A 23,324-nucleotide genomic window follows, 5' to 3' on the forward strand; every position below is an offset into this window, starting at 1 on the left:
CTTCGAGCCCAGGCAGGTCACGTAAGTCTCGGAGGTGCGCCGTTTTCACCAGATGCCGAAACTTCGGCCTCATGTTTCTATTACCTGGGCAGGGGTTGGGCAAATAGCCCAAGTCTCGCCTGCCGAAGCCCTTCAGTCTCGGAGGCGTGCAATCTGTCAAGTGAATTCTTGACGGATCGCAAGTTCCAGGTTTCGGCGCGTGCACTTCACGTACCTAAACCCGGAACATGAGGCGACCCCACGGGAACGTGCGCACCTCGTACCCACCCGTGGAAAGCGCGAATTCCGGCCCAATGTGTTTTTCTTCCATGAAGTAAAGGTGTTTTTAAAAATTCAATATCATCCAGTGTTAGTAAAATTAAATCCTCCCTTCCTCATTGTGTTTTTATTCAGGTCCTGGAGACATGTATGAAAAACTGTGGGAAAAGATTTCATAATGAAGTGGGAAAGTTCAGGTTTTTGAATGAATTAATCAAAGTGGTGTCGCCTAAGGTAAGTCTGACACCGGGGACTCTGCAATCTTTGTAGCATTCTTGTGTCGTGATGGCAAATGGATGGTGGCCAGAGAGTGAGTAATCCTCACCTGCCACCTGATTCTCCTGCCTAAGTAGCAAATTGTGTGACGATGGGACCGATAATGCATATTAATAGGCCTAGAAGCCTGCAACGCTTGAGATATCTGTTGTGCGTCTTTGTTGGTGGCTAGCACGAAGTTGCACTGGAAGCCTAGGCAATTCAGACCTCAAAAAATGTTAAAAATTAGGGCACCACCACAAAAATGGGATGGGAGCACCAGATCAGTTCACAAGTCTCGCAGTGCCTGTTTGGGAAAGGTACTTAAGGGGGAATCCCAATTGAAAAACCTAGAAGAACAGGATGATCAATGCCACCTTGTCCCATGTCTCTCCAGGTGCTGGAACGGATGGCCCAGCAGTCCTTTATTGGCTGCTGGTCCTCCTGGGCACATCATGAGTAGCATGCCTAAAACATGATTCAAATCAGCTGACCTTGCATTACCCTATGAAGCCAACTCATTACCGTCTGCAGAAAAGTCGGAATATAGGGGTACGGTAGTATTATGGTTATGTTATTGGACCAGTAATCCAGAGGCCTGGACTCATGATCCGGAGAAATATAAGTTGAAATCCCACCACGCAGCCGGGGAATTTAAATTCAGTTAATTAAATAAATCTGGAATTAAAAAGCTAGTATCAGTAATGGCGACCAAGAAGCTACCGAATTGTCAGAAAAACCCATCTGGTTCACTAATGGCCTTTAGGGTGGGAAATCTGCCGTTCTTACCCGGTCTGGCCTATATGTGACTCCAGGCCCACAGCAATGTGGTTGACTCTTAACTGTGTTCTGCGGTTCAAGGCGGCGGCTCACCACTACCTTCTCGAGGGCAGTTAGGAATGGGGAATAAATGCTGGCCTTGCCAGCGACGCCCACATCCCATGAACAAATAAAAAAAAATATCGGCCTTAATGTGTCTGTGACTAAGAGAGACTACTTAAACAAATTCTTAACTGTGGAGTTGCACTGTTAGAAATTCTGTTTCAAACATTGCTGTTAAGGACTGCTTTAACCTATTCATTTTTGTGTTTTCTTCATCAGTACCTGGGAACACGAGCTCCTGAGAAAGTAAAGACGAAAGTTTTAGAATTGATGTTCAGCTGGACGGTGGGTCTACCAGACGAGTTGAAGATCACAGAGGCCTATCACATGCTTAAAAAACAAGGTTGGTTCAATCTGTCCCAGTTGAGTGTGGGCCACTAGTGGGCACTTTGCTTGATGCCAACATGCCTCTAACAAAATGCTCTGATCCTGAACTATGCAACACTATGGTACCCGTCTGCACAATTATTCTAACAGGTATTGTATCAGTACATGTCCTGTGTGCACATTGCACGACTGCAGTTAAACACAGTTCATAATTTTGCACCTATTTACAAGAATGATACCAGAACTGAGGAGCTATACCTATCAGGAAAGATTGAACAGGCTGGAGCTCTTTTCTTGAGGAAAGAGAAGGCTGTATGGTGACCTGATAGAGATCTTTACGATTATCAAAGGGGTAGACATAGGGAAGAATTTTCCACATGTTGGAGACACCAAAACGAGGGGCCATAAATATAAGATACCTGTAGTCACTAATAAATCCAATAGGGAATTCAGGAGAAACTTCTTTACCCAGAGAGTGGTTAGAATCTGGAACTCGCTACCACATTGGAGTAGTTGAAGCGACTAGCAGAGATGCATTTAAGGGGAAGCTAGATAAACACATGAGAGAGAGAGAGGGAGAGAGAAAACAAAAGAAGAAAGAAAGGCTTGCATTTATATAGCCCCTTTCACGACCACTAGATGTCTCAAAAGTGCTTTACAGCCAATGAAGTACTTTTTGGAGTGTAGTCACTGTTGTAATGTGGGAAAAGTGGCAGCCAATTTGCACACAGCAAGCTCCCACAAACAGTGTGATAATGACCCAGATAATCTGTTTTTGTTATGTTGATTGAGGGATAAATATTGGCCCAGGACATCGGGGATAATTCCCCTGCTCTTCTTCGAAATAGCGCCATGGGATCTTTTACGTCGACCTGAGAAGGCAGACGGGGCCTTGGTGTAATGTCTCATCCGAAACACGGCACCTCCAACAGTGCAGCGCTCCCTCAGCACTGCACTGGGAGTGTCAGCCTGGATTTCTGTGCTCAAGTCCCTGAACCACTGAGAGAGAAAGGAATGGAAGGGTATGCTGATCGGGTGAGATGAAGGGGGAATGGCTGGAGTCTCGTGTGGAGCATAAACACCAGCATGGACCAAATGTCCTAGTTCTGTGCTGTGCATTCAATGTAATTGCTCATCAACGTGAATGGATCGGGCTTTTGGCTTTTCTGTTGGTAGTTAGTGTAAAGCCCTGTGAGATGCCAGGCTGAAGGCACTGTTGTGGTGGGGCTGGGCGGGTGTTTTTTTAATCTTGGAGGCCGGAGCTGAGGATTAGTCAGGTAGAGAATTGTCCCTTGCAGAATTCAGTAGGTTGATCATTTTTACTTTGTGAAATGCGTTTGGTTCAGAGCAGTAAGAAATTGCCCACAGATAATACAGGTCAGATCACCTTTAACCTGTACATAAATGGGTCCAAGTGACTTAAGCAGAAACTTCCCTTTGAGCAGAAATAAGTGGCTGCAAACAGTCCTCTGATACCACAGAATTTCACTGAAATACAAGGGAAGCTTCTTGTTTGCCTTGCTGTTACTGAATGGCAGAGCAGGCTCGAGGGACCAAATAACCGACTCCTGCTCTTTATGTTCTTTAAGAAACTGCCACCAACTAAATGAATGCTTCTAAGGACAAGAGTTTGAACTGGTGACCAGTTGTTGATGAGTATTGGAAGATTTTTTTTTTACTTTGAACAATACTTCCATTAACAAAAATGGTTAAAATGAATTCTTCATTTGCAATAAAATTGTTATATAAAATAACCTGAACATACGAATAATGACGGACGGGTAAAGACCCTCTGGTCCATCGAGCCTGTCCCATACAATTGTCTACACTCTCCACCTCACCCGAAAGCATGTGATCGCCTGGGAGAGGAAACAAAACAGCTTTTTTAAAAACTCATGCCACTTTGGGGGGGAAAAATCTGAGAAATTCCTCTCCGACCCATCCAGGCGATCGAAGCTAGTCCAGGAGATCACTCTGGCCCTGAATTCCCTGCAGGACCTACCTTCTGCAAGAGGTGATTTCCACCCCAACCAGAAACGGGTGCAGCTCGCGCTTGAAGGACTTGTAACCAGAGAGAGTAGCTGTTGGGAACAAATCAATGAGTACAGCCAGGTTCGGCAAGGGGGAGAGGGATTGCTATGGATTGGAGCTAGAGGGAGAACTTCACTTATAATGCTAGCAAGCTCGTGAGTGGCTTTGCACTCTAGCTTGTCCAGAGCTGCTAGTGACCCTGCACTCTTTAGTGAAGCCGTGCTTCTCGTGCTCCTGAGCCGTTCTACTGTTTGCAGCGAGTTTCCTGTTTGATATTCTGTCCCCTCTAATATTCCGCAGGAATTATAAAACAGGATCCGGTGTTACCTGATGACGAGCTGCTTCCTCCACCCCCTCCACGTTCGAAGAATGCTATGTTTGAAGATGAGGAAAAATCTAAGGTAACTCGTCGGTCTCCCGTGGCATTGTCTACAGGGAGAGCGAGACCAAGTGTAGTCGTCCAGTGAAGTAGGGTTAGAGGACACGGGCTAGTTGAGCCATGGTGTGCAGATGTAATTCAGTCTCCATTTTAAAATGCTGATTTCATATTTTTATTATTGTTAAATTGCAAAACGTAAGCAGTTTGGGAAGTAGAGTTGGTTGGAGCATTGGAATTTCTATGCATTTGTCGAAATCTCGACCTCCGGTAAACAACTCAGACAACTTCAGCTCCGGCAGAAGTTTCTTTATTTTACTTGCTAGCAAGGGAAAGGTCACACTCAGTCAATGGCTAAGTGAACACCCCCGCAATGGTACAATTTCACGAGATATTTATACAGTAAAACCCAAGTTATGGCCTCTCCCTGTGTATTGGCTCTGTCTCGCAGTCAGTGAATACAGATAAAGAGTTAATTACTACATCCTTGTCCTGACATGGTTTCCAGATATTTCCTTTTGTCAGGGTTATTAGTTGACCAGCTGGCCATTACTCGATGAGAGTGTGGTAATGAGCTATTACCTGCCTTGCATTGTGTCAGGATTGTCCAGTTTCCTGCACCCATTTGTCCGGCACCCATTCTGGATGAAGAAGTCAGGTACCCGCGAATCTTCCAAATTTGTCCATAGTCAAGTGATGCCCCAAAAGCATACCTGGAGTTGGTGTAAATATTAACTGTTTGTCCTTTAGCCAGAATACAGGCTCGAGTTAACACAAACAATTCGGCTTGTTGGGCTGAAAAGGAATCTGGAAGAGAGGCTGTTTTGACAACATTAAACTGGGTTACAATTGCATAAGCCGCTCTAGGTTGGCCCCTATCATTTCGTAAGGCTGATCCGTCAACATAGTACACTCGATCAGGGTTACACATTGGTACATCTGTTAAATTGATACGTGGTTTAGTCACTAATTCGGTTACCTTTTCACATGAATGGGGTTCGCCGTCTTCTTCCGTGGGGAGTAGAGTGGCTGGATTTAATGATATAAGGACATCTTTTAATGATCAGGTTTGGATTTGATAACAGTTCAACTTCATATTTAGTGGTTCTTGCAGGAGTTAGGGTGGGGTGGTACATTTAGTAAGTAAAATCTCGACAGAGTGTGGGATGTATAGAACGGTTTGATGATTTAGAGTTATTGTCTGAGCCTGTTGTACAGTGTAATAAGCTGCTGCCAAAGAAGGAAGACATCCTGGTAGTCCGCGTGTCACTGGGTCGAGGTGGGTACTGAAATACGCTATCAGTCGCTGCCTGTCCCTGTGTAACTGAGTCAAAACAGGTTGTGCAAAACCCGACTTGTGATGAACAAATAAGTTGAATGTCTTAGTGTAATCTGGTAATCCCAAGGCTGGTGCTGAAGTGAGGGACTGCTTAAGAGTCTGGAAAGCATTCCGGGATAATTCATTCCAAATCCTTCTTTAAGCATTGTGAGAATATAGTAGATTCATTCACAGCTCGTAGGTCTTGGACAAACCTCCATTTGTCACTATTGGGCTTCTGCACCGGAAAGAATCAGTGTGTTACACGGACTTCTCATTTATGCTTATAGTGATTCACAGATCACAGAATGTAAAGTATTTGTTTTATAATTTTATTAAAAGGCTTCCAAACCCAAGATTTTTCCAATACACCCAAAATGTTGATCAAGGAGATCACCTGAAATATCTCAAAATCCCAATTCAAATATTGTACTGCCACTCTTTATCTAAAAAAAAAACAAATCCTCTTACTGAGCTAGAAGCTTTCGCGTCAAGATTTTACACCAAGAACAATGGGAGCGTACTCCCCCAGCCTGCAGTCTCGAGAGACCCACAAATGCTTTTTTTTTTTAAAAAGGCATTACAACTTCCCAAGGCATTACAACTTCCCTTCCCCGTTCTTTATCTCACTCCTCGACTAAATTTATGTCTTTCAACCCAATGTAATCAATGATTGCGTGTCTTATTTCGACAAGTAAGTGAGCGTGTCAAATAAATTCTCTTTTTTTTTAACCACCGAGACCATGTCTCAACAAACCTATCCCTAGCTCCGTAACTTCTCATTCGAATAAATGCACACCTGCGTTTCTAACTTAAAATGTCTTAAACTTCCCACATACAGGACAACACTATGAAGGGTTAAAAAAAAACCTTCACTCTGTTTGAAAAAGTGGGTGGAGCTAAAATGAACAGGCAGTTCCACAGCCTTTCCAAACAGGTTTCCAGACACATGAGAAAAAAAATACAGAAGCACTCTCATTCGAAGACAGACATTCACAAAAGTCTCTCTTCATTCAATAAAGCTTTTTTTTGTTGGCCAGCTTTAATTTTTTTGAATCCATAAGTCACTATCAGGTTCTATTTTTTTTTTTATATTGATTTACTTCCTCTGTTAATTTTACATGGGCTTGAAGAATCGGAACCCAGGCCTTTTTTATTACTTTCCTTTTTTTTTTACCTCTTCTACCCTGGATCTCTGTTCATAAGACACTCCTCTAGACATGTTGTTCTCTCTAAATTAAATGAACCATCGGGTGGAAATGGCCTGTTTTCACCCTTAGTCCACTTTACCCATTTTTATTTTGGTGGTCAATTGAAGACTGACCACAATTCTGGAGCATGACATAGGCTAGTGTGCCTTTTTGTGGTGTTGTAACTTGCTCCGGCACCCATTCTGGATGATTAAGATTTTCCACAGTTTCTGATCTCACAATCCTTTCGGCCAACCGAGTTCTCTACGCCCACTTCTCCTGGCCGTTACGTGGCCTGAAAAGGCTCTTAATTCGGGCTCAATCTGGGTGTGTGAGATATGTTGGCACGAACCAACCGGAGTTGATCAATCAGTTACTGTTTCTTTTCTCGATCAATCCTTGTTTTTCTGAATCACAATTTTCCCTAGTGACTCTTCCCGTTTCTCTAATTGCAATGTCGCTCGAAGGTATTGAACACAACAGTATAACAAGGACAACTAGGACAAACAATATTCACGCGAGTATACAAATCATAGCCTTAAACTCTATCTAAACAAATAATCAATTCTCAGTCTGCGTTGTACGCCACTACAGACCGAATCCTTAACTTATCCTAATAAAACTTATAAAACTTATGGTCCCATTACCTTAACTCTTATCACATAAGAACCTTCGATCGATTAGCGTTTTTTTTTTCTAATCTTATCACATAAGAACCGTTTTCCTAATTAACTCTTATCACATAAGAACCTTTGATCGATTAGCGCATTTTTTTTTCCTAATCTTATCACATAAGATTAGGAAAAAAAAAGGTTCTTATCACATAAGAACCTTCGATCGACTAGCGCTGTTTTTACCATACCTACTGAAACCTTCCCCGGGCTGTTTCAAGATATTTCCAGAACCAGATCTCTTCTGCCTGCGAGCTGAGAAAGAAATGATCATTAAAAAAAAACTTTAGCTTTTAAATGTCGAGTCTCGTAGATTGCAGTACCTTCCCTGTGGACATCAGATTACATATGCGATTCAACAGTGAAGAAACCTCTTGTGAGCAAAAGGCTCACCTTGTTTTGGCCACTGAGATGCATACACTCTGCCCTGTATCCGTTTTACTCACAGGGCAGAGTGTATACATCTCAGTCGAACCGCCAAGAAGTAACTGTCGAAATCTCGACCTCCGATAAACGACTCAGACACCTTCAGCTCCGGCAGAAGTTTCTTTATTTTACTTGCTAGCAAGGGAAAGGTCACACTCAGTCAATGGCTAAGTGAACACCCCCGCAATGGTACAATTTCACGAGATATTTATACAGTAAAACCCAAGTTATGGCCTCTCCCTGTGTATTGGCTCTGTCTCGCAGTCAGTGAATACAGATAAAGAGTTAATTACTACATCCTTGTCCTGACATGGTTTCCAGATATTTCCTTTTGTCAGGGTTATTAGTTGGCCAGCAGGCCATTACTCGATGAAAGTGTAGTAATGAGCTATTACCTGCCTTGCATTGTGTCAGGATTGTCCGGTTTCCTGGTCAGTTATCTTTTTACATCAAATGGATGAGGTCTCTACAAGAGATAATGGCTGGTGGTTTGAGTACTTTGAACAGGGTGGGGTGGAGTGGAACTGGTGTTATATAGACAATAGGAGAGCACCATGGGGGGTACTTGTCTCAGCAGGACTTGCCTCCCAGCTGTCTGGTGGCTATCAGCCATTTCAAGCCAGGTTTAGCTGTTTATGCAAACCGACTGCTTGTTGCAGAAATTCCTGGAAGGACCAGGACTCCATTTTGTTTTATATTAAAAGGGCATAAAAATACCGTGTGGTATCAGCTTGGATAAAAATACATTTCCACACATTACAGAAAAAACATTGCCCAAAACTGCGGCAGGAAATGCGCACAGGTGTAAGATTTTTAAGGTATTATAGATATATAGGCCAGTGTTTGTATCTTGTTACTGTGGTGCGATGTCAAGAACTGAAACCCTTGAGCAGGACCACTGCTTAACAGTGCCTGAATAAGTCAAATTTAATTTCTATTACAAAGTTCCAGGGGCTGCATTTTCGACTTTGGTCATTTCGGGGCAGTAATGGCGGCGGGGCAATAAAGTTTGCGCCCGGGAACAGTGTGTGCCTCAGTCAGCAAAGTTCATTAGCTGGGCCCTGAGTGTGGGGCGGAGCGCTAAGGGAGGCATTGCACACCTCTTTTAGGGCGCTAGGCCGGCTGAGCAAGTGAAAATCCCGAGCTAATCATCATATCATAGGCAGTCCTTCGAAATCGAGGAAGACTTGCTGCCACTGTAAAAGTGAGTTCTCAGATGACTGCACAGTCCAATATGGGAATTACAGTCTCTGTCACAAGTGGGATGGACAGTCATTGAAGGAAAGGGTGGGTGGAGAGTCTGGTTTGCCGCACGCTCCTTCCGCTGCCTGCGCTTGCTTTCTGCATGCTCGGCGACGAGACTCGAGGTGCTCAGCGCCCTCCCGGATGCTCTTCCTCCACTTAGGGTGGTCTTTGGCCAGGGTCTCCCGGGTGTCGATGGGGATGCTGCATTTTATTAAGGAGGCTTTGAGGGTGTCCTTGAAACGTTTCCTTGCCCACCTGGGGATCGCTTGCCGTGTAGGAGTTCTGAGTAGAGCGCTTGCTTTGGGAGTTTTGTGTCGGGCACGTGGACAATGTGGCCCGCCCAACGGAGCTCGTGGCCTGGGAGCGCTCTGAGAGAGAGGCCTAGGGAGAAAAAAAAACCTGAAAAAAAAATCCTACCAAAAACATTCCCAATACGCAAAAAAAAAAGAAAAGAAAAAAACAATCACACATACTTGAGGTCGGCATTACTTACAATCTCTCCCATGTAGCGGTAATGTTTTTTTTCTCCACTGATGAGTGTCAGATGGACAGATACACTCTCCGCACTGTTGCAGCTGAAAGAACTTGCATTTCTACAGCGCCTTTCATGACCTCAGGATGGCCCGAAGCGCTTTGCAGCCAATGAAGTACTTTTGAAGTGTAGCCACTGTTGTAATGTAGGAGCTTTACAATTGTGGCACAATCACAGCCGATGTTTTCTCTAATGTCTTTTTGGGCTGCGCAGCCCATTCAAAAATCTGTGCATGCAAGGGGTTATTGCATTTAAAAGCCGATGAAACGGCTGTGTGCGAGCTCAAGACGGCTGCGGTGCTGCGCAGCTTAAAGGGAGCATTGATCACACCATTCACTCAGTTCAGAAAATGGCCCATTGATGTATATTACTGTTGTGTTCATTTCTATCACTAGATGGTGTTGTATAGTGACACAATGCACCATCTGATAGCTAGCGGGAGACATTTAGTTTTGTGACGGCACAGTACACATTACATTTGAAGTGGCTCTGGACTGTTTTGTTTTGACTGGGAGGGAAGTGACACAGAAGGCTCCCGAGCCAGTTCGCAGCCCGTTTGACATTGTCAATGCTGTAGTTACTGCCCCCATCGAATTGATTTGTGCAATTGTATGTTTTAGCTGCTGGCCAGACTTCTGAAGAGCAGTCACCCAGAGGACCTGCGAGCTGCAAATAAACTAATCAAGGAGATGGTCCAAGAGGTTGGTCTTGTTCCTTAGTTCCCAGAGTTTTGGGACTGCCAGCTTTCTGGAAAGTGTAAAGTGGGCACTAAAATCTTTTCTTTTTTAACATTGCAATCCAATTTTTTCATTTCCTTCTGTGTCTCATGATGTGGCGGTGTTGGCGTTGGGGAATGGAATACAAGTAACGTAGCTGCAGTGTGAACCATCTACAAGATGTACTGCAGCAACTCGCCAAGGCTTCTTCGATAGCATCTCCCTACCACCTAGATGGACAAGGGCAGAAGGCACATGGGAACCCCACCAGCTCCAAGCTCCCCTCCAAGTCGCACACCATCCTGACTTGGAAATATATCGGCCGTTCCTTCATTGCCGCTGGGTCAAAATCCTGGAACTCCCTCCCTAACAGCACTGTGGGAGCACCTTCACCACACGGACTGCAGCGGTTCAAGAAGGTGGCTCACCACCACCTTCTCAAGGGGCGATTAGGGATGGGCAATAAATGCTGGTCTTGTCCACATCCCATGAAATAAAAAACTCTGATCAGGTATAGCAAAGTAACCCTCTCTGCCCCATCATCAGCGGAGCATCCTCTACTTTAGTACTGGAACATTCTGCTGTGACCTGTCAACCGTCCTGTGGCCTTGAGTGAGATTGCCAGTTAGTGCCAAATTAAGGGCAGTTTTGTGGTGTGGATATGTGCGTTGAGACTGCCCAAACTTACTTTATATAATCCCCTTGCAGACAAAGGGGACTTCAATCCCAGAAATCTAGGACGGACTTGAACTCCGTCCCAGAGGTGAAAGTCCAGAATCTAACCCACCTATACAGCCGTTTTCCCCCTCCCCACAGCCCATTTCTATTTTATTTTATTTTCTCGCACCTTCGGTAAAGATGTTGCCACCTGTGGAAAAGGCTGTGTCGAAAACCCGAACCTGGTTTTTAAATCCCTAGGACCAGAAAAGAATGGAGAAGATTTCTAAACGGGTGAACGCAATCGAGGAGGTGAACAACAATGTTAAACTTCTGAGCGAGATGCTGGAGAATTACAGCAAGGACGAGACCTCGGAGAGTAACGAAGAGATAATGAAGGTGAGTGAGTGGTGAGAAGAAGCTTTCTGTGTGTACATGTGTGCATCACATCTGCAGAATAGAACTTGCACCCAGAGTCGCTATAACACTCCGCTTACAAAATAACCATTGAGGCTGCCTCTTCTGAAAGAGGTTTTCCATTTAGACCGTGTGTTATGCTGTGCAGCTTTGTATGATGAGCTCGTCATGGGCATAGTTTCAAGAAAGGCACGGCCACCAATGGTTGACCGATTATCATAGATGCTCAGGATGGCACAATTAGAGGAATGCAGACATCTCTGGGTGGGTGGGGGTGGGGTGGGCTGGAGGAGATTACAGAAATAGGGAGAGGGAGAGGGTGAGGCCATGGAGGGATTTAAAAACAAGGATGAGAATTTTGAAATTGAGGCGGAGCACAAAAATATATAAACGTGCATCATTTCTCCATGTGCTTGGCACCTTTTGAGCTGCCATGGAATTGTACAATATAATGTGCTACCAGCAGGGGAGTGTGTGTTGGGAAATCTCAGTCTGCGCCACTGTTTCCCCCCCCCCCCCCAAAGTGCATAGGCGCACGGAAATGCATTAGTCGGGAGGTCCTGCACAAGTCGCTGGAGAACATAAGAAATAGGAGCAGGAGTAGGCCATATGCCCCCTCGAGCCTGCTCCGACGCTTTGCGTGGCCGCACAGAAAATTTAAAGGGACCACGCATGAAAAAAAACGAGAGGGGTCATTGGTGTGCATCCCTACTAAAGGATTGTGGGCGTAATCACGAAAACTGATCCTCAATCTTGTGGTCCACAAGCACGTAAATTGAAACATGCTGCAGTGGGAAATATATTTGGAGAGTTTATCGTATAGTGACGATAGACCGATAGATTTTTTAATATTAAGGGAATCAAAGCATAGTACAGGAAATTGGAGTTGAGGTAGAAGATCAGCCATGATCTTATTGAATGGCGGAGCAGGCTCGAGGGGCCGAATGGCCTATTCCTGCTCCTAATTCTTATGTGACCCCTTGCCTCCTGGAACCCTGAATCAGTTTAGCATCGCTGATGGCAAGGGGAGTTCTTCGTGCCATCTGCCTCAACTGGGACGAAGTGTGAAGGATATTCCCCTTTATAACGTCTCTCAGGCACAGCAGCTGACAGTATCGCATCCTGACTCCACATGCCCTGTGAGGTGTGATCTCTTATTAATTGCTTTAAACTGAGGTACTTGGAAGATATTTGATTTTTTTTTTGCTTAATGAAATTCTTTGTTTCTATACGTGGTCGCTGCAGGAGTTGTACCAGCGATGTGAAAAGATGAGGCCCACGCTGTTCCGATTGGCCAGTGACACCGAAGATAATGATGAGGCACTAGGTAAATTCAATGAGCAATGCTGTAAACTTAGCTAATTAGTTGCTTCCCATGACCATTTTTACATTGTTAATTGTGTTAGTTCTAGTTAACCAAAATATCCAGTTATATGAAACAGCCATAATTATTCTATTAAAATGAACTGCACGGTACCGTTGTGGAAGTGAAGCATATGGGAACGATGGGATGGCTGTATGGATACGTGCAAATTGTTTCCGCTGTTTACATAAATGGAACCCACTTTTTACTTAAAAAAAAGAAAAGGAAAGACATGCATTTATATAGCGCCTTTCACAACCACCGGATGTCCCCAAGCGCTTTACAGCCAATGAAGTCCTTTTTTTGAAGTGTCATCACTTGTAATGTAGGAAATGCGGCAGCCAATTGGCGCACAGCAAGCTCCCACAGACAGCAATTTGATAATGACCAAATAATCAGTTTTAGTGATGTTCTACATTACAACAGTGACTACACTCCAAAACTACTTAATTGGCTGTAAAGCGCTGGTGGGCATGAAACGCACTATATAAATCCAAGTCTTTCTTTATTGACGGACAAATATTGGCCAGGACACCAGGGATAACTCCCTTGCTCTTCTTTGAAATAGTACCATGGGCTCTTTTACCTGAGAGAGCAAACGGGGTCTCAGTTTAACATCTCATCCGAAAGACAGCACCTCCGACAGTGCAGCGCTCCCTCAGTATCAGCCTAGATTTTTTTTTCCTTAAACTCAAGTCCCTGGAGTGGGACGTGAACCCACAACCTTCTGATTCAGAGGCGAGGGTGCTAGTAACTGAGCCACAGCTGATTGCAAGGAATGGCTTCTAATTAACCACAATTTGTGTCTGTTCATTCCAGTTAATCTTTGTCGTTGTAAAGAGACAGGCCATGATTAGTACAGCTCCCGTTAGCGCTGTAATATGTTGTGCATTGCAAGGAGAGTACATAGCATATATGCACAGAGATAAAGAGCTGTGTTAATCTAAGTAAAAACCAGCAAGTGCTGGGAACACACAGCAGGACCATCAGCATTCAAATGGTCGGCAAATTTTGAAATGTTGAGCAAGTTTTCTGTTTCCGATACTGACTGACCAACTTTTCATTTTCTTCTTGTACGTCTTCCTCATTTTTGTCAGACTTATCCGGCATCATTTTGCAGCTTTGTTTTGGACTCTTGTTAGATGCTTGCACTGTAGAAAGTTAAATGAACAGATCTTATTAAAAGTAGACTTTTGTTTACAAGCTTGCTTCCATCTCTTTTTTTTTTCCTCCCCAGCTGAAATCCTGCAAGCAAATGATAACTTAACACAGGTCATTAACATGTACAAGAAGATAGTGAAGGGGGAAGAGGTTAATGGCATGATTGACCTGCCAAACATTAAAGGTATGTGACATTATCTTGTACTTTTTCCCCCCCGCTAATGTAACTGCGGAGGCAGCAGTTCCCACCCATCCCCTACGTGTCAGGCAGCATAAAGAAAGATAGGCTTGTATTTATATAGCGCCTTTCACGACCACCAGACATCCCAAAGCACTTTACAGCCAGTTAAGTTCTTTTTTTCAAGTGTATTCACTGTTGTAATGTAGGAAACGCAGCAGCCAATTTGTGCACAGCAAGCTCCCAGAAACAGCAAGGTGATAATGACCAAATAATCAGTTTTTTTTCGGTGATATTGATTGAGGGATAAATATTGGCCAGGACACCGGGGATAACTCCCAATGCGCTCTTCGAAAAAGTGCCATGGGATCTTTTACATCCACCTGAGAGAACAGGCGGGACCTCGGTTTTTAACGTCTAACCTGAAAGACGGCACCTCCAACAGTGCAGAACTCCCCCAGTACTGCAGTGGAGTGTCAGCGTAGATTTTTGTGCTCCAGTCCCTGTAGTGATACTTGAGAACCCACTACCTTCTGACTCTGAGGCGAGGGTGCTGCCCACTGAGCCATGGCTTACACGCAAACAGTGAGGTTGAATGGCTAGACAATGGTTGGTTGAGGGGAACAATATTGGCCAGGGCACCAAAAGGCCTTCCTTCCCTTCTTTGCCAGGGAATCTTTTAAAACCCACCTGAACCAGCAGAGAAGGCAGATGGTTCCTAGTTTGATATCTCATCTGAAGGATGATGCAGCACTCCCTTAGTAGTTCACAGGCAATGACGGCCTCATTTATGAGCTCCAACCCAAGTATGAGGCTTGAACGCACGACCTTCTGACCCAGACGTCAGAGTGCGGCCAACCAAACCAAGCTGACACAGTAGACCCTTCAGTTATGGTAGGAATGTAGATTCACGTCTGCAAGTTTCCTGTATGATGAATTCCTGACCTGTGTTGCGAGGATGCCAGGAACTTGCCCACAAAGACGCGAGGAAGGGTCTATCCAAACTGGCGTGCACCTCTTTGCAGCGTATATGGGCAGAGGCGGGTGAGGGTGCATGGCATTGTGAAACTGCAAGGAAAGAATAGCACATTTCATGACCACCGGACGTCTCAAAGCGCTTTACAGCCAATGAAGTACAAAGGAGAAAGTGAGAGGTTTTGGACAGTCTTGGTCCAGTTCTTGAATTTTAATCTCAAAACTGCCCATATTTTTGGCACTTCATCGTTCTCACTTGGATCAGTTTAGGAATGGTTAGTGTAGAAATGCCGATGTCTCACTGGTACAGTCGAAGCAGCTTTTGGAGATTTGGGTCAAGTCACATTGTTGGTTAGAGTAGAGGGATTTAAGTCTGCATTTAACCAGTGCCAAATGGCTCCTTGCATTTAAGTAGAGCCAGCAAATCGTGGAAGATATTTTGCCAAACTATTTACTGCAACTTGTAGTGCACGGTAATTAGGTTTTCCGACATTCCGCGACCACGGTTCGGTCAATAATCTAGAATTAATCATTAATGAAACTGAATATCAGGCGCTGCCTATAACGGGCAGCCGATCCGATACCATCCGTTTCGTGCCACTGCCCGAGATGAATTTCTAGACCATTGACTATAGGGTAAATTCACCAATATGTGCTCCAAACTAACCAGCATTCGAAAAGAGCAGAGGCTCCACAATAACCCTATCTCTAACCCATGCTCCTGTAAGCATGGTGTAATGTATTTGCTTCATGGGTTCTTTGCTTAAGAATTCATAGCAACACATTGCTATTAAGAACTAGTTTGTTTATTAGCAAAAGGTTTAACAATCACACTACACATTACCAGTTCATCCACCAGGCTTACAACCATCTGCCTCATCGTGGTTGACTTAGACCCAACTGACTGGGGTTTTATTGAGTCTTGTGAACATCACGTGACTGGCTAAGCCACTCACAATGCAACAACTCTACAAACCCATGAGCATCCTCACAGGTACATACATTACACATGGCTCTCACTGAAAGTGTAGCGACAATGAAATTGTCCTCCTGTATAACGAGGGTATTTATTACTTGTGTCGAGGATCGAACAAAACAGTAGCTGCCTATAAACAGGACGGAGGAATAATTTATCCTGTTTATTGAATGGATTCAAACTACTTAATAAAGAGCTGGCCTTTATGTAATGGAGGTCAATAATCTTGAATGCAGCTTCGAGATATCGGAGAAGATTACATGCCACGAGATTGAACGTGTTAATTTTATTTTTTATTATTTCTAGCCAGCAGTTCTGCTCTACTAGACCTGTCTGGGTTGGACACTGGTTCAAACACTCCTTACCCTGCTGCCCCTGCCAATCAGACCTGGAACCCTGACCTGTCGCAGGATCTCAGCAGCTCTGTGTCGTTACTCGACGATGAATTAATGTCATTAGGTGAGAGTTTTTTTATAAAACGCTTCTCTCCAAATGCACCAGATCTGTCTTTTAATACCCCCTCAATAGTGCAGAATTTTATTATTTGCCTCTGCTCATCTGCTGCTGAAACCCTCATCCATGCCTTTGTCACCTCTAGATGTGACCATTCCAACGCTCTCGTGGAAGGCCTCCTATCTTCCACCATAAACCTAACCTCATCCAAAACTCTGCTGCCCGTGTCCTAACTTGCACCAAGTCCCGTTCACCTATCACCCCCTGTGCTTGCCGACCTAAATTGGCTCCCGGTCCGGCAACGCCTCAGTTTTAAATTCTCGTACTGTTTTCCAATCCCTCCATGGCCTCGCCCCCTCAGTATCTCTGTAACCTCCTCCAGCCCTACAACGCTCCAAGATATCTGCAGTCCTCCAAATCTGGCCTCTTGTGCATCCCTGATTTTAATCGCTCCGCCATTGGCGGCCATGCCTAGGCCCCAAGCTGTCCTAATATCTCCTTATGTGGCTGGGAGTCACACTTTGTTTCAATAACGCGCCTGTGCAGTGACTTGGAACATTTTACTATGTTAAAAGGCGCTATATAAATGCAAGTTGTTGTTGCCGTTTGTGCAGTGTAGGTTTGTGTTGATTCTAGAGACTAAGTGGTCCAAAATGTCACGCCTTGGTGCTCAAGTAAGATGCCACTGCACCATTATAACTAAGTTTGTTCGTACTCTAGTTCAAATGGTTGAATATTCGAGTACAGTAGGTAAGTGCTCAGCTCCCATCAAAAAAGTCATAACTTTGAGTCACAAGTATGTCCATCATTCAAACTTTCACTTTTTCTCAATTGCGAAAGGTTTGTTGGTTATTTGCCAGATCAGTAGATGGAGTAGTCGGTGAAAACTGGTAGAACGGCAAAGAGACTAATCATTTATGGTTGGAGACCAGTTGAGAAGCACAAAACTGTCCTCGTTTTCTCAACCATAGAGGTTTAACGCACAGAAGGAGACCATTCTGTCTACCTTATCTGTGCCGGTTCTTTGTAGGCCCAGTCCCACTACCCTACTCTGTCCCCACAGTCTCCTGGCTGAAGGAAGATGTGGAGTGAGTGGTCAATTTTCCAGTTGTATCATCCTACTGCAGAGCGTCACCTGAAAATTAAAATGAACGGACTGCCAATGATAGGCCACTGGGCACGATTTTCCGATATACACTCCCGGCAGGCGAGGCTCCACACCAGGAATGTGCAATCGGAAAATGTAGCTTGTATATAGGAACTGGAAAAGCAATCTTGGTCAGATCTCTGTACAAACAAATAAAAGTGTGCATCTCGCTGTTAACACTTGACTATTTGCAACGCACTGCTGGCTGGCCTCTCACATTCTACCCTCCGCAAACTAGAGCTGATCCATAACTCGGCTGCCCCGTGTCCTAACGCGCACCAAGTCACGCTCACCCATCACCCCCTGTGCTCGCTGACCTACATTGGCTTCCAGTTAAGCAACATCTCGATTTCAAAATTCTCATCCTTGTTTACAAATCCCTCCATGGCCTCACCCCTCTCCACCCCCGTATCTCCAATCTCCTCCATCTGCGCTCCCCTAATTCTTGAACATCCCTGATTATAATCGCTCAACCATTGGTGGCCGTGCCTTCAGCTGCCTGGGCCCCAAGCTCTGGAATTCCCTCCCTAAACCTCTCCGCCTCTCTACCTCTCTTTCCTCCTTCAAGACGCTCCTTAAAATCTACCTCTTTGACCATGCTTTTGATTACCTGATTTCTACTTGTGTGGCTCGGTGTCAAATTGTTTTATCTCATAATACTCCTGCGAAGCACCTTGGGACATTTCACGGTGTTAAAGACGCTATATAAATACAAGTTGTTGTTGTTAACAGGTGTTATTAGATACAGTTTGATACAGATAGCAGGATGGGATTGCTCTACAGCGAGCCGGCATGGACTCGATAGGCTGTAAGGACTCTCTGACTTCTGAAGTCAATTGATCTGTATATCCTAGAAAGTATATCGGGTTACAGCATTTTTGTACTGTTGGTTGGTCTGTTAGAAAGTAGCTGGAACAGCTTGCAGTTGTGAGGGAGATAGATCAAAAGAATAAATCAGCAGGCTTACATTTAATCTTAACGTGCCACGCGATGCAAAAATCCTCTGTTTCAATTCTTTCCTCTATTTCTCTATCTGCAGGTCTGAATGACCTAGTTCCCAATGCAGTACCTTCATCACATTCTCTTGAATCAAGCAACTGGAATACGTTTCAGGTAAGAAAATACAGGGTATGGCTCCCAGCATCATTATTCTTCATTAACATTGAAACTGAACTTCAGTAAGCATTCATGTTTTCCACTACATGATTTTCTTGAAAAAAAAACTAAGATGGCATTGTGTCTTCTGAAGGATCATCTTTCAGAATGACAGCTTTGTATAATTTTTATTCTCCGAGTTGGATAACTTTTAGGGTGTGTCATGTAAAAGCAAAACCTGCAAACCAGCCAGATAACAGTAAATCATGTGTGGGAAAGATCTGGATTTACTCTGCCACTGTACAAAGAGTTCCTGCTCCCCACATTCAACACATTGTGTAAAGATTAATCTTCATTGTATCTGAGCGTCTGTGCCTCCTATATTCTTTTTGTAATGTATGATGGATGTGCATCCTTTCCATATCAGAGCAATTGTTGTTTGATCCTCTCTAGTCCTCTGAGCCTGATGATGCTGCAGAGTCCAGTGCACTGGCCTCTGAGTTGCTGAAACCAGCTGCTTCCACCGCCTGCCAGCAAAACCCCGCCTGCGTGCCTGCATCCACTGGGAGCAAAGCCTTGGATGACTTGGATATGTTGGGGAAAACCCTTCTTCAGCAGTCATTGCCTCCAGAATCCCAACAAGTCAAATGGTAAGAGACATAGAGGGAGGTACTGCGAAAACATGTCAGTAATCGGAGCTGGCATCGTCGCTAGCCTGATCTGTCTGTGGGGAACATAGCTCCTCAGATTGCTCCCACCTCTGCCACCAGTAGCACCTCTGTAACCACCATTGGGTTGCCCGCAATACTTTGGTGGGATTTTATGTACAGTGATGGTGTCTGGATTATATTACAAATCTTTTGAGATTTCGCCTTTTAGTAGAATGACATTCTCACAGGCTTCTTCCATTGAAACATATCGGATTCTGAGAGGGCTTGACAGGCTCGATGCCGAGAGGCTGTATCCCCTGGCTGGAGAGTCTAGAACTAGGGGGCAAAGTCTCGGGATAAGGGCTCTTAAGGCTGAGATGAGGAAGGTTGTGAACCTTAAGAATTCTCCACCCCAAAGGGCTGTGGATGATCAGTCGTTGAGTATATTGAAGGCTGAGAAAGAGAGATTTTTGGACTCTCGGGGGAATCAAGAGATATGGGGACAGGGCAGGAAAGTGGAGTTAAGATTGAAGATCAGCCATGATCTTATTGGCTGGCGGAGCAGGCTCGAGGAGCCTTATGGCCTACTCCTGCTCCTAATCCTGCGTTCTTGTGTTCCAAACTTCTCTTGACTAAAACCGAATGTCTATGAAACCCCACTTGGCCTGGGAAAAGGGGGGGGGGAGCGGTCTCCATCCATAATATTTTCCTTCGATTAATAATTTGTTTACTTGCAGGTCGGCTCCACAGCAGAGGCAGACTCTTCGAGATCTCCAGAACAAATCGAGCACCAACCCTGCAGTTGCCTTGGGCACGCCGCCGCTCTTTCCCACTTCAAGCAAGGGCATCTCACCGATCTTGACAAGTGCCACCCTTTCAACAGGCCTTGCCCCTCAGCCTGAGCAGTCACTGGCTTTTGCGTACACTTCCTCTCTTCCCCCAGCTTCTGCGGGTGCACCGAGCACAGGACAACCCGGGGCTCAGCACAGTGCACAAGGAGGCCTCAGAATACCCTCAGTGCCTCAGCAGGAAATCTCACTCACTAATGTTGTCGTGCCCCTAGAATCCATTAAACCAAGTGAGTTTAAAAAAAAAAAGAGAAAACTGCATAAATCTGTACCAAAAGTCCCCTTTGCTCTTCGGTTATGTGAAGAAATGAGTTGATACCCGAGATGAAGGGGTTGTCTTATGAAGAAAGGTTGAGCACGTTGGGTTTCTACTCATTGGAGTTTAGAAGAATGAGAGGTGATCTTATTAAAATGTATAAGATTCTGAGGGGGCTCGACAGGGTAGATGCAGAGAGAATGTTTCCACTCGTGGGGGAATCTAGAACTAGGGGACATAGTTTCAGAATAAGGGGCCGCCCATTTAAAATGGAGATGAGGAGGAATTTCTTCTCTCAGAGGGTTGTGAATCTGTGGAATTCTCTGCCCCAGAGAGCTGTGGAGGCTGGGTCATTGAATATATTTAAGGTGGCGATAGACAGATTTTTGAGCGATAAGGGAGTGAAGTGTTATGGGGAGCGGGCAGGGAAGTGGAGTTGAGGGCAAGATCAGACCAGCCGTGATCTTATTGAATGGCTTGAGGGACCAAATGGCCTACTCCTGATCCTATTTCTTTTGTCCTTAAGAGAGACGTATTGTTCTCCCTGTAGCAGAGAAGGTTAAGGGGAGATTTAAGAGGGGTGTTCAAAATCAGTGAAGAGTTTTGATAGAGTACATAAGGAGAAACTGTTTTCACTGTTGGAAGGGTCAGTAACCAGAGGACACATTTAAGGTAATTGGTGAAAGAACCAGTGGGGAGATGAGGAGAATTTGTTTTACACAGCGAGTTGTTGTGATCTGGAATGCACTGCCTGAAAGGATGGTGGGAGTTGATGCAATACTAACTTTCAAATGGGAATTGGATATAATTAAAATGAAAAATTTGCAGGGCTCGGGTGGAACGAGCAGGGGAGTGGGACTGATTGGATTGCTCTTTCAAAGAGCCAGCACAGGCCTGATGTGCCTTCCAAAAGATACAGTAGCATAGTGGTTATGTTCCTAGACTAGTAATCCAGAGGCCTGGACTAATGATCCAGTGACATGAGTTCAAATCCCACCAAGGCAGCTGGGGAATTTAAATTCAGTTAATTAAATTAAAAGCTGGAATAAAAAGCTAGTATCAGTATTGATAATACTGAAACTACCGTATTGTTGTAAAAACCCAACTGATTCACTAATGTCTGCAGCGTGTTTTTCTGATCTGGAGCGCACTGCCTGAAAGGGCAGTGGAAGCAGATTCACTAGTAACTTTCAAAAGGACAAATTTTGCAGGACTCTGCAGCAAGGGCAGTAGGACTGATTGGAAAGCTCTTTCAAAGAGCTGGCACAGGCACGATGGGCCGAATGGCCTCCTGTGCTGTATCATTCGATGATTCTATGAAATATCTTTGGTTCAGAATTTTTGCTTTGTAAGGAGTCTTTTGTGGTAATTGTATTGGCAGGAATAGATTGTAACAATAGTACCACTGCAGTGAGGGATTCTGAAGAAAAATATCATTAATATTGTATTTTTTTGGGTGGGGGTGGGCGACTTTCTACTCTACTTTCTCGAAGAGATCATCAGGGCTTGGGTAGATAGGTGCAAGGTGCCCTCTAGTAGCTTCCTCAGCCAGTGACCCTCGACAGTGAGCATCAGCGGGCAATTCTACCACGAGGGTCATCGTAGTTGAGCCCAATCCCGTTGTCAGTCCAGCTTCCACACACACACGTACCTCGATGTGTGATGGAAATGAAAGGTGGAGTGGAGCAGAAGATGGTGCACAGCGTGGGGTGGGAGAGGGCGTGTGATGCAGGGTGGGTGTATGTGTCCTGGGGTGGGAGAGGGCGTGTGATGGGGGGTGGGTGGGTGTATGTGTCCTGGGGTGGGAGAGGGCGTGTGATGCAGGGTGGGTGGCTATAAGTGACATGGTTGCAGCGTGTAACGATCAGTCAGTGCAATTTCAATTGACTTTCTCTCTCTACCACACAGGTAGCATCTTGCCCGTAACGGTCTATGATAAGAATAGTTTCCGAGTTTTGTTTCATTTTGCAAAAGATCCCCCTCCCGGCCAGCCTGATGTTTTGGTGGTGGTTACATCTATGATCAGTACAGCACCACAACCGGTGAAAAACATCAGATTCCAAGCTGCAGTTCCCAAGGTAAGATGGGCGCCAATGCCCTCCCGAGTATCTACTCCTTTCAAAAGTCTTTGTGCAACTTTTGGCATTTCACCATTTAAGGAAATGCTTCCTGACATCGCCCCTGAATGGCCTGGCTCTAATTTAATCCACCTTGTTAATCCACCTTGTTCTGGACTCTCCCACCAGAGGAAATGGTTTCTCTCTCTCTACCCTATCGACTCCTTGTGAAAATCTTCAACCACCTTCATTTTACAGATCATGAAGGTCAAGCTGCAACCACCTTCCGGCACCGAGCTGTCAGCATTTAATCCTATACTACCGCCTTCTGCAATTACACAGGTCCTACTGCTAGCAAACCCACAGAAGGCAAGTGCGCTTTTTATTACTGCGTTCAAGTTACTTAACTAATAACTCGGGCACGTGATTTGACACAGCAATAACTTGTGTCCCCTGACTTTCTCACCTCACTGTTCTTCATCTTGTTGCACCTCTGCAAAGCAATTTGGTGTTTTATTTTGTTTAAAAATATTCTATAAATGCACGTTGCTTGTCATTATACAGAGGCGCAATATACAATCAATCTTGCTGCGTATGTATGTCATCCCTTGCTCAGTTGAGGACAGTAATTTAAAAGTATGGGAGTAAATTGTCATCAAAGTAAAGGGGTAATGGCATTTACTGTTGAAGCTAAATCTGCAGTAATACCTTTTTAAATGTATTAAAGTTGCAACTAAATAATCCTCTAATGAATCTAATCTATTTGGGAATATTTGTTCCAGGTATCAGATTTGCCGTCCTTTTGTTTTTCTGCCCATTGCTATTAATATTTTTAACAATATATTTTCATTTGGCTTCGTAATC

The 23,324-nt window shown here is 44.6% G+C and overlaps 1 protein-coding gene across 4 annotated transcripts in view; it reads left to right on the forward strand.

Moving 5' to 3' along the window:
- The window catches only part of LOC139230007 (ADP-ribosylation factor-binding protein GGA1-like), a 78,844-nt gene that overhangs the window by 42,667 nt on the left and 12,853 nt on the right, over positions 1–23,324 (forward strand). For all 4 annotated transcript variants that reach the window (XR_011587874.1, XR_011587875.1, XM_070861723.1 and 1 more), the window contains 13 exons: positions 394–492; positions 1,615–1,738; positions 4,054–4,154; positions 10,132–10,212; positions 11,146–11,283; positions 12,547–12,628; positions 13,902–14,009; positions 16,261–16,413; positions 18,594–18,667; positions 19,103–19,299; positions 20,037–20,377; positions 22,312–22,481; positions 22,719–22,829. Coding sequence is in view for 2 of the 4 variants with exons in the window: in XM_070861723.1 (XP_070717824.1) it covers positions 409–492; positions 1,615–1,738; positions 4,054–4,154; positions 10,132–10,212; positions 11,146–11,283; positions 12,547–12,628; positions 13,902–14,009; positions 16,261–16,413; positions 18,594–18,667; positions 19,103–19,299; positions 20,037–20,377; positions 22,312–22,481; positions 22,719–22,829 (1,764 nt within the window). In the remaining 2 variants the exon portion in view is untranslated. The remainder of the gene's footprint in view (positions 1–393; positions 493–1,614; positions 1,739–4,053; positions 4,155–10,131; positions 10,213–11,145; positions 11,284–12,546; positions 12,629–13,901; positions 14,010–16,260; positions 16,414–18,593; positions 18,668–19,102; positions 19,300–20,036; positions 20,378–22,311; positions 22,482–22,718; positions 22,830–23,324) is intronic.

The sequence above is a fragment of the Pristiophorus japonicus genome, chromosome 19 (assembly GCF_044704955.1).
Source record: "Pristiophorus japonicus isolate sPriJap1 chromosome 19, sPriJap1.hap1, whole genome shotgun sequence".
NCBI lineage: Eukaryota > Metazoa > Chordata > Chondrichthyes > Pristiophoridae > Pristiophorus > Pristiophorus japonicus.